Consider the following 13,043-nt stretch of genomic DNA (forward strand, 5'->3'; position numbering starts at 1 on the left):
AAATTGTTTCCGTTGTTTTAAAAGGTTTATGTCAGTCTGCCTTTTCCCCATCGATACGTTTCCCGACCGCCCTGCACCTTAGGGAGTTAAAAAAAACAAAAAGAAAAACGCTGCACACATTGCGCAAAATTCTGAAACATGAGAAGCGGGAAAAACGGAGCGACGAACTAGATGTGAATTATGGCATAAAAACAGAGAATCCGACGCTGAACAGTGAAAAATCAACACGATGTGAAACACATGATTAGGAGGCGCAGCAGGTGATGAGTGAATATTACTGATGGTCAATAAACGATAAAATAAATGTAGCAACAGGAAAGAAACTAAAGTGGACATAGCAATAAACCGAGAGAGGATAATACTAATCAAATGAAACTAAATGGAAATGAATGAAGAACAAAATGCAAGAATAAACTAAGAAACTAAAGTAAATACAGAAGAATAAACTGGTATGGCAAGACCTTTCGAGCAATAATTAATACAGAGGACTGTATGGCAAGAATAAACAGACACTATTTCCAGATAAAAGGTAAAATAATATTGTTGAAGTGCCATGGGCAGAAGCGCAACTACACATTATTCAGGTGGATGCGAAAACATAAATTGGCGACCCCCCACGAAGGAGCGTAGAAACATATGCTCGTCATCCCCCTCGCCCCCCACAAACCCCCTCCTACAGACGGCGATACGTTTAGGGCAAAACTCGCTACTTTTACACAGTTATGTGCGCGAGTTGAAGGCGCGCTGAAGTGTACGGGAAAACATAATCGGTGCGCCGATTCAAAACATCTACAATAATGATAGTAACATTAATAATAAAATAATTATATATAATATAATATAATTATAATCGCACGATGGCGAGCTCATGGTGGCTGGGCTTATACCCACGGAGCCCGGCCGGGCTCAGCCCGAAGAGGAGATGTGGGTCCCCCTTCCAATGGGCTCACCACCTGTCGGAGGGGCCAAAGGGGTCGGGTGCATTGTGTTACGGGCGGCAGCCGAGGGAAGGGACCCTTGCGGTCTGATCCTTGGCTGCAGAAGCTGGCTCTTGGGACGTGGAACGTCACCTCTCTGGTGGGGAAGGAACCGGAGCTAGTGTGCGAGGCTGAGAGGTTCCGGCTAGAAATAGTCGGCCTCACCTCGACGCATGACTCTTGTTCTGGAACCAGTCTCCTTGAGAGGGGTTGGACATACTTCCACTCTGGAGTTGCCCATGGTGAGAGGTGCCGGGCAGGAGTGGGCATACTTTTTGCCCCCAATCTTGGCGCCTGTAAGTTGGGGTTTACTCTGGTGAATGAGAGGGTAGCCTCCCTCCGCCTACGGGTGGGGGGATGGGTTCTGACTGTTGTCTGTGCTTATCGTTCCCTCGGACATTGAGTCTGAGTGGACCATGTTTCGTACCTCCATTGCCGAGGCGGCTTATCGGAGCTGCGGCCACAAGGTCGTTGGTGCCTGTCGCGGCGGCAACCCTCGAACCCGTTGGTGGACACATTCGGTGAGGGATGTTGTCAAGCTGAAGAAGGAGTCCTATAAGGCCTTTTTGGCCTGTGGGACTCCAGAAGCAGCTGATGGGTACCAGCGGGCCAAGCGGCATGCGGCTCGGGTGGTCGCTGAGGCAAAAACTCGGACGTGGGAGGAGTTTGGAGAGGCCATGGAGAAAGACTTCCGTGTGGCTTCGAGGTGATTCTGGTCCACCATCCGGCGTCTCAGGAGGGGGGAAGCAGTGCAGCACCGACACTGTTTATAGTGGGGATGGTGTGCTGCTGACCTCAACTCGGGACGTTGTGGGCCGGTGGGCGGAATACTTCGAAGACCTCCTCAATCCCACCAACATGCCTTCTGTTGAGGAAGCTGAGCCTAGGGACTATGGGTTGGGCTCTCCAATCTCTGGGGACGAGGTTGCAGAGGTGGTCAAAAAGCTCCTTGGTGGCAGGGCCCCCGGGATGGATGAAATCCACCCGGAGTTCCTTAAGGCTCTGGATGTAGCACTTTTCCAGTCATTTTGACCACTGAAAGCGCTTTACACTAGAGTCACATTCACACATTTATTTAATGCACAGATCAGTTGGGGTTAAGTGTCCAGGGGTCACATTGACATGTGGTAGGAGGGAGCTGGAATTGAACCGTCAAAATTCCGACCACAAGACAACTGCTCTACCCACAGAGCCACGGTGGAACCAGGGACGTCCACCTTCGGATCACAAGACAATTGATCTACCCACAGAGCCATGGTGGCTTACCAGGGAATCTGTCCCTGGTTAGCTTGAGTCATTGTGTCAGACGAGGGATTCAAATGTGGCATCGAACTTAATTATTTCAAGTAAAGTCAAAGTGAATCCAGTGTGTTTCAGCACTGGTCCTCCAAGCCCTGCAAGTTTTAGGCATTTCCCTAATTCGGCACACATGATTTTAATTGATGTCTGATTAACAGGGTTTTGCTGAAATGAAAACACGCAGGTCAGTTTGCCTTGAGGACAAGGTTTGGGGAAGAACTCGTGATCTAAATGTTCAATCAATGTAAGCTGTTTTTCATACCCCTCTACACACACCCCTTTCCCCCACCCCTCGCCTGGGCCCATCTACCCCTCAATCTCCTCCCCCTTTCCACTCCCCCCCTCCTTGGGCTCTGGGTGAAACAATTTTAATTTTAGGTGAGGGTTTTAAAGGTGAGGAACCAGACAAAGTGCAGCCCGAAGACCCCTATGATGAATACAAACTTTGGACTGCGTTTTCCCTCGCCCGGACGCGGGTCACTGGGGCCCCACTCTGGAGCCAGGCCTGGAGGTGGGGCACGATGGCGAGCGCCTGGTGGCCGGGCTTTTACCCACGAAGCCCGGCCGGGCTCAGCCCGAAGAGGAGACGTGGGTCCCCCTTCCGATGGGCTCACCACCTGTCCGAGGGGCCAAAGGGGTCGGGTGCATTGTGCTATGGGCGGCAGCCAAGGGAGGGGACCCTGGCGGTCTGATCCTCGGCTGCAGAAGCTGGCTCTTGGGACGTGGAACGTCACCTCTCTGGTGGGGAAGGAACCGGAGCTAGTGTGAGAGGTTCCGGCTAGAAATAGTTAGAAATAGTTGGCCTCACCTCGACACATGGCTCTGGTTCTGGAACCAGTCTCCTTGAGAGGGGCTGGACGTACTTCCACTATGGAGTTGCCCATGGTGAGAGGCGCCGGGCTGGAGTGGGCATACTTGTTGCCCCCGATTTGGGCGCCTGTACGTTGGGGTTCACCCCGGTGAACGAGAGGGTAGCCTCCCTCCGCCTACGAGTGGGGGGACGGGTTCTGACTGTTGTTTGTGCTTACGGGCCGAACGGCAGTTCAGATTACCCACCCTTCTTGGAGTCCTTAGAGGGGGTACTGGAGAGTGCCCCTCCTGGGGACTCCCTTGTTCTACTGGGAGACTTCAACGCTCACGTGGGCAATGACAGTGAGACCTGGAGAGGCGTGGTTGGGAGGAACGACCCCCCCGATCTGAACCCAAGCGGTGTTCTGTTGTTGGACTTCTGTGCTCGTCACGGATTGTCCATCACGAACACCATGTTCAGGCATAAGGGCGTCCATATGTGCACTTGGCACCAGGACGCCCTAGGCCGCAGTTCGATGATTGACTTTGTCATCGTCTCATCGGATTTGCGGCCGTATGTCTTGGACACTCGGGTGAAGAGAGGTGCGGAGCTGTCCACTGACCACTACCTGGTGACGAGTTGGCTCCGGTGGTGGGGGAGGAAGCCGGTCAGACCTGGCAGGCCCAAACGTGTAGTGAGGGTCTGCTGGGAACGTCTGGCGGAGTCCCCTGTGAGACGGAGCTTCAACTCTCATCTCCGGTAGAACTTCGAACACGTTCCGGGGGAGGTGGGGGACATTGAGTCTGAGTGGACCATGTTCCGTACCTCCATTGCCGAGGCGGCCTATCGGAGCTGTTGCCGCAAGGTTGTTGGTGCCTGTCGCGGCGGCAACCCTCGAACCCGTTGGTGGACACCTTCGGTGAGGGATGCTGTCAAGCTGAAGAAGGAGTCCTACCGGGCCTTTTTGGCCCGGTAGGACTCAAATATCTTTAAAGATCTGTCCGTATTTTCTTAAATAAAATGTTATATCAAACCTATGTTGCTATTTTTCACCTTTTGTACACAGTTTACCCATGATCTGCCAATAATGGTGTTTAACACCAGTGAAGAAACTTTTAGTGGTATGTTATGTAGACCTATCAGACCTAAAAATGTACATAAATCCTTAGCTTTCATTCAATATGAAATCAACCCAAATTTGCATGTAGATGTTGAATGATTCAATGATTGAATGATTCAACATTCAGATGAAGGTTGAATCAATGTTGATTCCTAACTGATTCAATGTAAAAACAGAAATATGCATGTAAATTGACATACAAATGATGGTTGAATCAACATTGATTCCTGACTGATTCAATCAACGTAGAATCAACACAAATATGCATGCAGATCCACAGTCAAATGAGTGTTGAATCAACATTGATTTAATGTAAAATAAACAGAAATATGTAATACATTCAGATGAAGGTTGAATCAATGTTGATTCAATGCAATATCACCACAAATATGCATGTAAATTGACATACAAATGATGGTTGAATCAACATTGATATGTCAGTTATGGTTGAAACCCTAACGTTGATTCAACATACAAGTCACCGACCACTTTCAATGTTGTTTCAATGTCAGCGTTCAACGTTGATCCAATGTTTCTGGCTGACATTGATTCAATGTTGTTTCAATCATTCTGTGCTATCTGGGTTGTCTATTAGTTTTATGCAGTAAAACAAATAGGGAACACCGGGAATTTTTAATCAATAAAAGTTTGATTAATCTAAACTAACTAAAACAGATTGCAAACATGTATAGACTTAGTTTCAATAAGAAAAGTGACAGAATATGTAAAAGTAAAAGTTGTAGTCTTTCAACTGGTCTGTATGATGTCACCCTCTGGATTGGGGGCGCTATAGCTGCGTAGGAGCAGCTACGGCAAAGAAGAAGAACAAGTCAGACTTCCGTTTCCTGTTAAAAGATCCGCGCTACAACATCGCATCATGTAAGCTTCTACATTTTGATTTTTCTCCCCCACCTATCTTTGAGTTGTTTTAAGTTTAGCAGATAAACAAACTGCTTCCCAGTTTTATACGTAAAACTGGGAAGCAGAATAGGAAGGATAGGAAGCTAATGTGAAATACCCAACAAGCTAGCTGTAAATTTAGCTCACAGGGCTTACCTGTTCACAATGGCAGTTCCATGTGTGGTGTTACGGGGGCAACTGGCAGCCGTGTGCCCTCTGTCCTGCAGTCATTTTCCCGTTGAAGTCGCTTTAATACATCTGGAGAATCTGAAGCGAAAGAAACTCTGATCCAAGGCAGACTAACAATCACCGGATGTAGTTTGAACTACAACAAAGCACCATCTCAGAATCACAGGGCTGAGGCAGCCAGTCAGGTCCAGGTTGAGTGCAATATCACGCAGCCAAACTCAGACTTATGATCAGTCTGAGTCAGGAGCACACACACTTTGGCTGAGGGTCAAACTGATTGGAAGAAAACACACACACATGTTTGCGTGGCTGTCTTTGTGGGGACTTTCCATTGGTCATAAGCCTGAGTTTGATTCATTTCTACAGCCTAAGCCTTACCTTCACCCTAACCAAAACTCAATTCACACCTTAGTACCAAATCTAACCCCTGACCCAAAAACAGTGTTTCCCCTTGTGGGAACTGAAGCCTGGTCCCCACAACGTAGTTTGTGTCAGGAAAATGGTCCCCCAAAGTATTGCAAACAAACACACACGCACACATAGAGCTAAGCTAAAGATATGACTGACCTCAGGAACAAGATGAACAAAGTGAAATTGATGTATCACTGACCTGTATAAAGATACAAGTTTTATTTTATTTTTTTACCCAACTACCTTCCTATTTTTTATTCTGAAATATTTTCATAATTCAGATAAGTTTGTACATCCTAGCAGTTTATTCCAGCATAGATCACATTAAAACCAAGCACCTTGAGTCAACAACAGAGAGCAGAGTTGGCTGTTGTTATAGATTCAGATCCAACAATAAAACAAGGCCTCAATATGACCACTGATACTGAAAAGCATGATTATTATCATAATATAACTCATGGTTAAATATGATTATACATTAAGAGGTAACTTTATTTGCACCAGTCATATCTGAAGTGTGTTTCTCCATACAGTAGATCTGAACTTTAAAATTTATTTCAGCAGAATGCCCAAATCAAAGGAAGTGCTGTCGTCCACATCTGGAAGTGACTCTGACAGTGAAGTAGAGACTAAGGTTTGATCGTAAATGCAAACTTATTTGCTAACTTGTCTGATGGAATATATATATAGATGTGCACATCTATAAACAGTTGGTTTAGTGTGTTTTTGTAGTTTCAGTTACCTTAACTGTTCTTAACTGTTCTTATTTATTTTTTTAGACAAATCTTTTCTCAGCCAGTGTTCACAAGTTAATCCATGATCTTAAAATAATTTCTGTGTAGTTGCTATGTTTGGATATAATGGCAGGTAACATCTGTTCCTAGGCAAAAAGAAAGAAGCCAAGTGCACCAGAAAAACCAGCCAAGAAACAAAAAAGCGGAGAGAGCTCAAAACCTGGTAGTTCCTCCAAAGGCAGTGGTGATGGAGACAACATGTTCCAGGTGAGCTGCAGTAACGTCACAGGTTACAAAACACAAATATTAGCTGATGTATCAGAAGAAACTGGCCACTGAAACTGCAGACTGTTGCTCTGACAAAATCAGGGTAGTAAGTGGTGATTTGAGCCTCCTTATTCTTTTAAAGTTTTCCTGTATGGTAAGGTCAAAAGAATAAAGGTTTGAAAAAAATACACCAGCATGCATGCACTCTTTCAGGTTGTGGATTGTAAATTTTGTGATGGTAAATGGTTTGTTATTCAACTTGTAATCATAGAGAAAACCTGTTTACAGAAGTTCTAAAACTTGCACAGTATTGTAATGGATCCATTACAGTAGATCCCCCACACACAGCCTCACAGGAGAGATGTGCACTAGAGTTTAGATCAGACCTAAAGAATCCAACCTGACCCAGAGTGAACCCATAGACATTGTATACAAGCCAGATCTGAAAAGCAGAAAGGCCTCAACACATATTAGTTATGTATTAGTAGGTTTAGCATATAGTGTTGTCTCATATGTACAGCCTTGATACAGAATGACTTCTTGTCGTCTTCTGCTATCCTGAATTAAAAAGGTCAAGTAAAAATATCTAAACTGTTTCTCTGTGGCAGTCTGTTATATATTGTGAATATATGGCATAGCAAATGGTGACTTGTGGAACAAATTTAATATTCAGACTATTATGAGATGGTTCTCTGCAGGATTCTGACAGGTGTCCTGATTTCTGTGTACTGACACATGAGGGAGAAGGGAGGTGGTTCTCGTATTACTTTCAGTCCCTATGAGATTATTGAAAAGCTATGAAGGTCAAAAAGGAAGTAGAAAACCCACAAAGGGCAGTGAAATGAACCTGTTTTACTACAGCATGGCAGTTGGGATTTTATACCTGCTGAGACATTTTAAAGTGTCACTGGTGTGATAAAACTACTTGCAATCCCTCTATACTGTACAAGATTTTAACAGAAATACTCTAATTGTCAGAAGTATAAAAATCTAACTCAAAACTTAGAAATAAGAGCACGGGCTGCAGTGGCGCAGTTGGTAGAGCTGTTGCCTTGCAGCAAGAAGGTTCTGGGTTCCCGGCCCGGGTCTTTCTGCATGGAGTTTGAATGTTCTCCCTGTGCATGTGTGGGTTCTTTCCGGGTACTCCGGCTTCCTCCCACAGTCCAAAAAAACATGACTGTCAGGTTAATTGGCTTCACCAAATTCTCCCTAGGTGTGAGTGTGTGTATGTGCATGGTTGTTTGTCCTTTCCGTCTCTCTGTATTGCCCTGCGACAGACTGGCGACCTGTCCAGGATGACCCTGCCTCTCGCCCAGAACATTAGCTGGAGATAGATACCAGCAACCCTCCGACCCCACTAAGGGACCAGGGTGTACCGAAAATGGATGAATTGATGGATTGATTGATTGATTGATTAATTGATTGGTTGAAAAAACAAGCACTAGGCAGAGTTCAGCTATATCGAGGCTTAATGCAGGAACAAAAGGACATCCAGAGCAGCCGGTAAAGCAGAGCTAAACTACCAACACTCACCCGGATTAGCATCATGGTCAGAAAGCTAAACAAATAATCTGAAAGATAATTCAAGTCTTTGAGCTGGCGGTGTAAGAAGCTGGTTCTGTTCTCGCTTTTGGACCGCCACTACGCGCTAATAATCGTTAAAATAAATAAAATAATCGTTCTCGTGTTCTGCAGAATTACTCAGCTCGGTCAGAAACAGCCAATAAGAACCAGTATTAATTAGCTAGCCAGGAAGTTACGATTTAGTAACTCAAGATTGTTTATTTTAATGCAACCTGCATTTGACTATGAATGAATGTCTCCTTTATTTCTTGACATTATTTGATAAAGGCAGATTTATTTGACTAATAATTTATGGAACTGAGAGCCTTACTGTTAAATATTATTTTACTGTTTGCAGATTTTTCAGTTGTCATTTTGAGTGAGTAGCTTCTGTATTGTGCCTGAAAGTATTTTGCATATTTATGTCTAAATACGTTTTACGTGTAAATTAGTATCATTTCTACCTAAAGCAAAAGTCAATCCAGGCGATCTGCAGAGATCGGCCTCATGGGTGATCGGTATTGGAATCGGCAGCAAAAAATCTGATCGGCGCATCTCTAATATACACAGATCTGTTTATTACCATTCAGTTATTTGGAGTCAACAGATGCCCAGTTCCAACCCTTCCTCCCCAGAAACGAAGTCATTGTTTCTTCCTGAACTATATGGCTCAAATAAACAAGGTTGCAGTCCTTCATTAGAACTAGCTCCTTTTCTTCATCACTCCATCCAGCTCCTTCCTCCAAACTGCACATAAATTGCTCAAGTCTTTGCTGAAACTCTCACAACATCTTCTGCTTCTGTGTATTCAGCTTTAGTTGTTCATGTTTTGACTTACTGTTATTACAAGACAAGATGGCGCCAGCATTTGACCTGACTACTACAGACAGAAGCAACACTACTCTGAAATGTTGTGGAATTTATCAGTCTGTGTGAAATATTTATTAACAGCTTTTGTGTACACAGATTGAAAATATAGTAGTTGATCTTTTAAATCATGCAAGTGTTTTTATGTGTGAGTGACACTTTAAGGTTCTCTGTATGTTAGTTATTTGTGTTCATGACTGACTGAATGAATAATACAAGTCTTTTTAGTTTTCTGTCTGGCTAGATACCTAAAATAGACATCAGAAAAAAAACAGAGTACGAGCAACACCCTGAATAGGGGGGGATGTATTTTGTGAGCTGTTCATCAACTCCAAATAAATTAGACCTAGAGTCATCCATCCCTGTTTTATAGATGGAAGGTGGAGCGAAAGCTTTGGATATTTTCCTGAAAAGATGAAGTCCAAACTTTTCTTGGCAGATCAACACAAGAGAACAAACATTTGGCAGGAGGTTGGCTCTCATGGTTTTTGATGTTTCCTGATAATTCCACAGAAATCTATGTCTATGACTCCTGGCCTCTAACTTAACCAAAAACTGCTCATGCAGAACATGCAATGTCCTTTTTGATCCTGGACTTAAAAAAGGAAGTGGGTTTAAATTCTGAAGCAGGATTGACTCTATTCTTGTTCTTGCAGATCGGTAAGATGAGATATGTCAGCGTTCGAGATTTCAAGGGCAAAGTCCTGATTGACATCAGGGAATACTGGATGAACCAGGATGGGGAGATGAAACCAGGGAAGAAAGGTAATCCCATCAGGAAGTTTCGGTTATGTTACAGATAAATTATTACTATTGGATGTTGGTATTGCTTTTGCACGCATGGTTATTCTCCTTTGTTTTGTTTTTGGCTTTTAGGCATCTCCTTGAATCCTGAACAGTGGAACCAACTAAAGGAACAAATTTCAGAAATTGATGATGCAGTTAAGAGATTATAAATATTCCTTTCATCTTTACCTGTTGAACTAATTGGGCATGTTTGTTAGGTAGTTTTGTGAAGCCTTTGGATTTATTTCCTAATTTGTAACTTTTAGGTTTAGTTTTGTGCAAACCTTGACTTTATGTGTGAAAGTTATTTTGAGCTATCCTTGTTGGCTGTGGGGGGAGTAGTAGGTGGATAATCATTATACTTTGTTGGGCATAGTGCACCAATACAGTGACTACAGTCATGTTTTTGTATTGATTAATAAAACCAATTCACTAGCTTAATTTGTTGTTCCTGTTAACAGCTCTCTTAGAGCTAGAAGTCGCAAGACATGGTTTAATGTGATGTATTGCTTCAGAGAACTTGGTCTAACACCCCTTTTCCACTGGCTGTAATGATCCTGGCTCGGTTTGCTTTGCAAGTGTTTCCACTGGCCTTTTTTCGAGGCTGGCCCTGCTTTTTAGGTCCCTGCTTTGGCCGGCCCTGCTTTCGTGGATGAAGCAAGCGTCGCTCCTGTTCACTGATTGGCTGTGGGTGTGGTCAGACGTAGTAGCAAAGAGAGAAGAAAAACAAAGGCCTGGTCCCAATACTCCCACTCACATCCTTGTGTTCTTCAAATGCGGGTTCATGTTGAAGGGTTTGAGTGCGTAATGTGTCCCACATTCTTCACATTCGCCCTTTGCCCCGCCCATTTTGGGTACTATTTCTGCCCTTGCGCGAATTCCGCATTTTTACATATTTCAGTGAAGTGCATTACCCTAAATTAATTGTTGCATGTGACGTTTTGAGTTGCATGCAGCAGTTAAAAGGCGGATTTATGGTAATGTTTTGTTGTTTCTTCCAGTCTTTATAGAAAATTCAGAGAAAATAGCATGACAAGACACACATTAGAACATTTCGGAAGAAATTTAAACAGGCCTGCCAAAGTGTACCCGTCGGTTGAAACTCAGCGTTCTGATGCTAAAAATTAGCATCAATGCGAGGCTTAGCCCAAAAGTAGTCAATAGTATGTGGAGAGTCACAAGTATGTTGACTAACATTGACTTATGCCATTCAGTATTTTAAAGTTGGTGTGTAAACTAAACTGAGCCAAAATGTTAATGTTAGCCTAAATGCTGCCAGTGGCATTTGGAGTATCACTAGCATTTTGTCTTACATTGACTTCCTCCATTCAAGTATACTAACCATGGCTAATAAATAAGAAAAATAGCTAAAAGCTTAATTTAGGGGAAAGTCTAATGCTAATGACCTTAGAGGTCCAAAGATGGCTAAAATGCTTATTTTATGATATAGGCTAATATTGCACCACTGAAGGCAGTGCACAACCTTGAGAGAAATGTTCAGGCTTTTATTTTGAAATTTTAAGTAAGCTTTATTTTTAAGGGCTACACACTAATCTCATGAGAAACAGTAGTTAGATTAAACCAGTTGGTAACACTTTATTTGACGGGATGTGAATAAGACTGACATGACACTGTCATAAACATAACACCTGTTATGAACATGCGTAAGTCTTTGTGAATATTTATGATTGTTGTCACAAAGTGTCATTCGGTAAATCATGACACTTTTAATACAAAGTTGACATTTTTCAAAATGTCTTTGACAACTTGACATTAATTTAGACAAAAATGTCTATAACTTGACATAAACCAAATTATCATAATCTGACATAAATTTGTTATAAAAGTATTACTGATTAAACTTTAAAAATTAGCTTTATGTGGTAATATTATATTGCTCTGCCATTTTGCTTAGTTGTAAATTTCTTAATTTAATTGATCCTAAGGTTTTACAGCAAGATGCCTACAAAGCACTTGTGAACTTTGCATTTGAAACATTAAGGCTGTTTTAAGTAGTGCAATGCACTATCTCCACCAGTGAGAGGCAGCAGTGCACGAACAGGCATGCAGTGTGTTGGCGAAGAAGAAATCTTCCATCTTTTTTTTTTTTTAATTATTATTATTATATAAACATACAATCAGCTCCATAAAGGTATCGTAATGTATACATTATAAGATCAGAGAACAAAATGTCAACAGAGCCAGACAACTGGGACAAAGGAAAAGAAAATGAAACAAAAAAAAGAATGAAGACAAAAATGATACAAAAGAAAATGAAAAATACAACAGGACATAAACCGTTTCTTACTATAACGTTTCTTACATTATAGTAAGAAACGTTTCAAAAAATTGGACAACTTAAAAGCATGTTTTGACTTTACAAGACAAAGATTTATAGAACAAGTTTAAATCATTCATCCACTGTCTAAAGTTGGGAATAGTTTTAGAGAAGCGACATTTGTGTATATGAAATTTAGCTAACAATAAAACATTATTTATTCCATAGTCAATGAAGTGATCATTGATTAAGAAACCAAATTTAACATCTTGTATGGTTATATCTGTTAATTGTATACCATGGCTGAGAATAAACTGATGAAGTTCTTGCCAAAAAGACTGAACCACTTCACACGTGAAAAACAGGTGATTTAAATCTTCAGTAACTTTTTCACAGAATCCACACTTGTCCACATCCATTTTAAACCTGTCTCTCAGGAAGTTGTTAGTTGGATAAATTTTGTTTAAAATTTTAAATTGCATATCTTTTATTTTGGCAGGAAGTGGAAAACAAATATTTTGATCTAATCTTTTTAATGTGTTCTTTGTTGAAGTCTCTAAGGATATACTCTCTGTTAAGCACATCGGTGGCACAATAACTAGATAAATGGCTTCTTATAACCTTATTGTTGCATTTGACATCACAAAAATCAACATTTTCTATCAAAAGAGTCCTTAAATGAGGACAAACCTTAGAATACAAAAAATCTTGTCTGACCATGGATACAAGTTGACGAGGGAAGGCTTTAACTATTCTTTTGTATTTTGCTTGGGTACAATATAAATGAAATTTGTCACAAAACTCAGAATGTTGTAATATGTCACCATTTGTATCCAAAAAGTGAGCAACAGCCCACACACCT

General features: G+C 42.2%; 1 protein-coding gene across 2 annotated transcripts; it reads left to right on the plus strand.

Moving 5' to 3' along the window:
* Positions 1-4,918: 4,918 nt before the first annotated feature.
* Positions 4,919-10,344, plus strand: sub1b (SUB1 regulator of transcription b). Of its 2 annotated transcripts, none has more exons than XM_008419280.3 (5): positions 4,919-5,065; positions 6,248-6,320; positions 6,571-6,687; positions 9,774-9,882; positions 9,994-10,344. In XM_008419280.3, exons 2-5 carry the CDS (start codon positions 6,252-6,254, stop codon positions 10,071-10,073), a joined length of 375 nt encoding a protein of 124 aa, XP_008417502.1. In that variant the 5' UTR covers positions 4,919-5,065; positions 6,248-6,251; the 3' UTR covers positions 10,074-10,344. The 2 variants fall into 2 exon arrangements, with proteins under 2 accessions (XP_008417502.1, XP_008417503.1); XM_008419281.3 differs by having other exon boundaries at positions 4,952-5,065; positions 6,251-6,320.
* Positions 10,345-13,043: the final 2,699 nt, after the last annotated feature.

This window comes from Poecilia reticulata, chromosome 9 (assembly GCF_904066995.2).
Source record: "Poecilia reticulata chromosome 9, P_reticulata-male-v2, whole genome shotgun sequence".
In the NCBI taxonomy this organism is placed as follows: Eukaryota; Metazoa; Chordata; class Actinopteri; order Cyprinodontiformes; family Poeciliidae; genus Poecilia; species Poecilia reticulata.

Excerpts from the sequence above, each read along its gene's own strand:
- sub1b (XM_008419280.3), top strand. The coding sequence starts at position 6,252 with ATGCCCAAATCAAAGGAAGTGCTGTCGTCCACATCTGGAAGTGACTCT. Across the intron at positions 6,321-6,570 it reads ACAGTGAAGTAGAGACTAAG|GCAAAAAGAAAGAAGCCAAG; the intron begins GTTTGATCGTAA and ends ATCTGTTCCTAG. Across the intron at positions 9,883-9,993 it reads GATGAAACCAGGGAAGAAAG|GCATCTCCTTGAATCCTGAA; the intron begins GTAATCCCATCA and ends TTTGGCTTTTAG.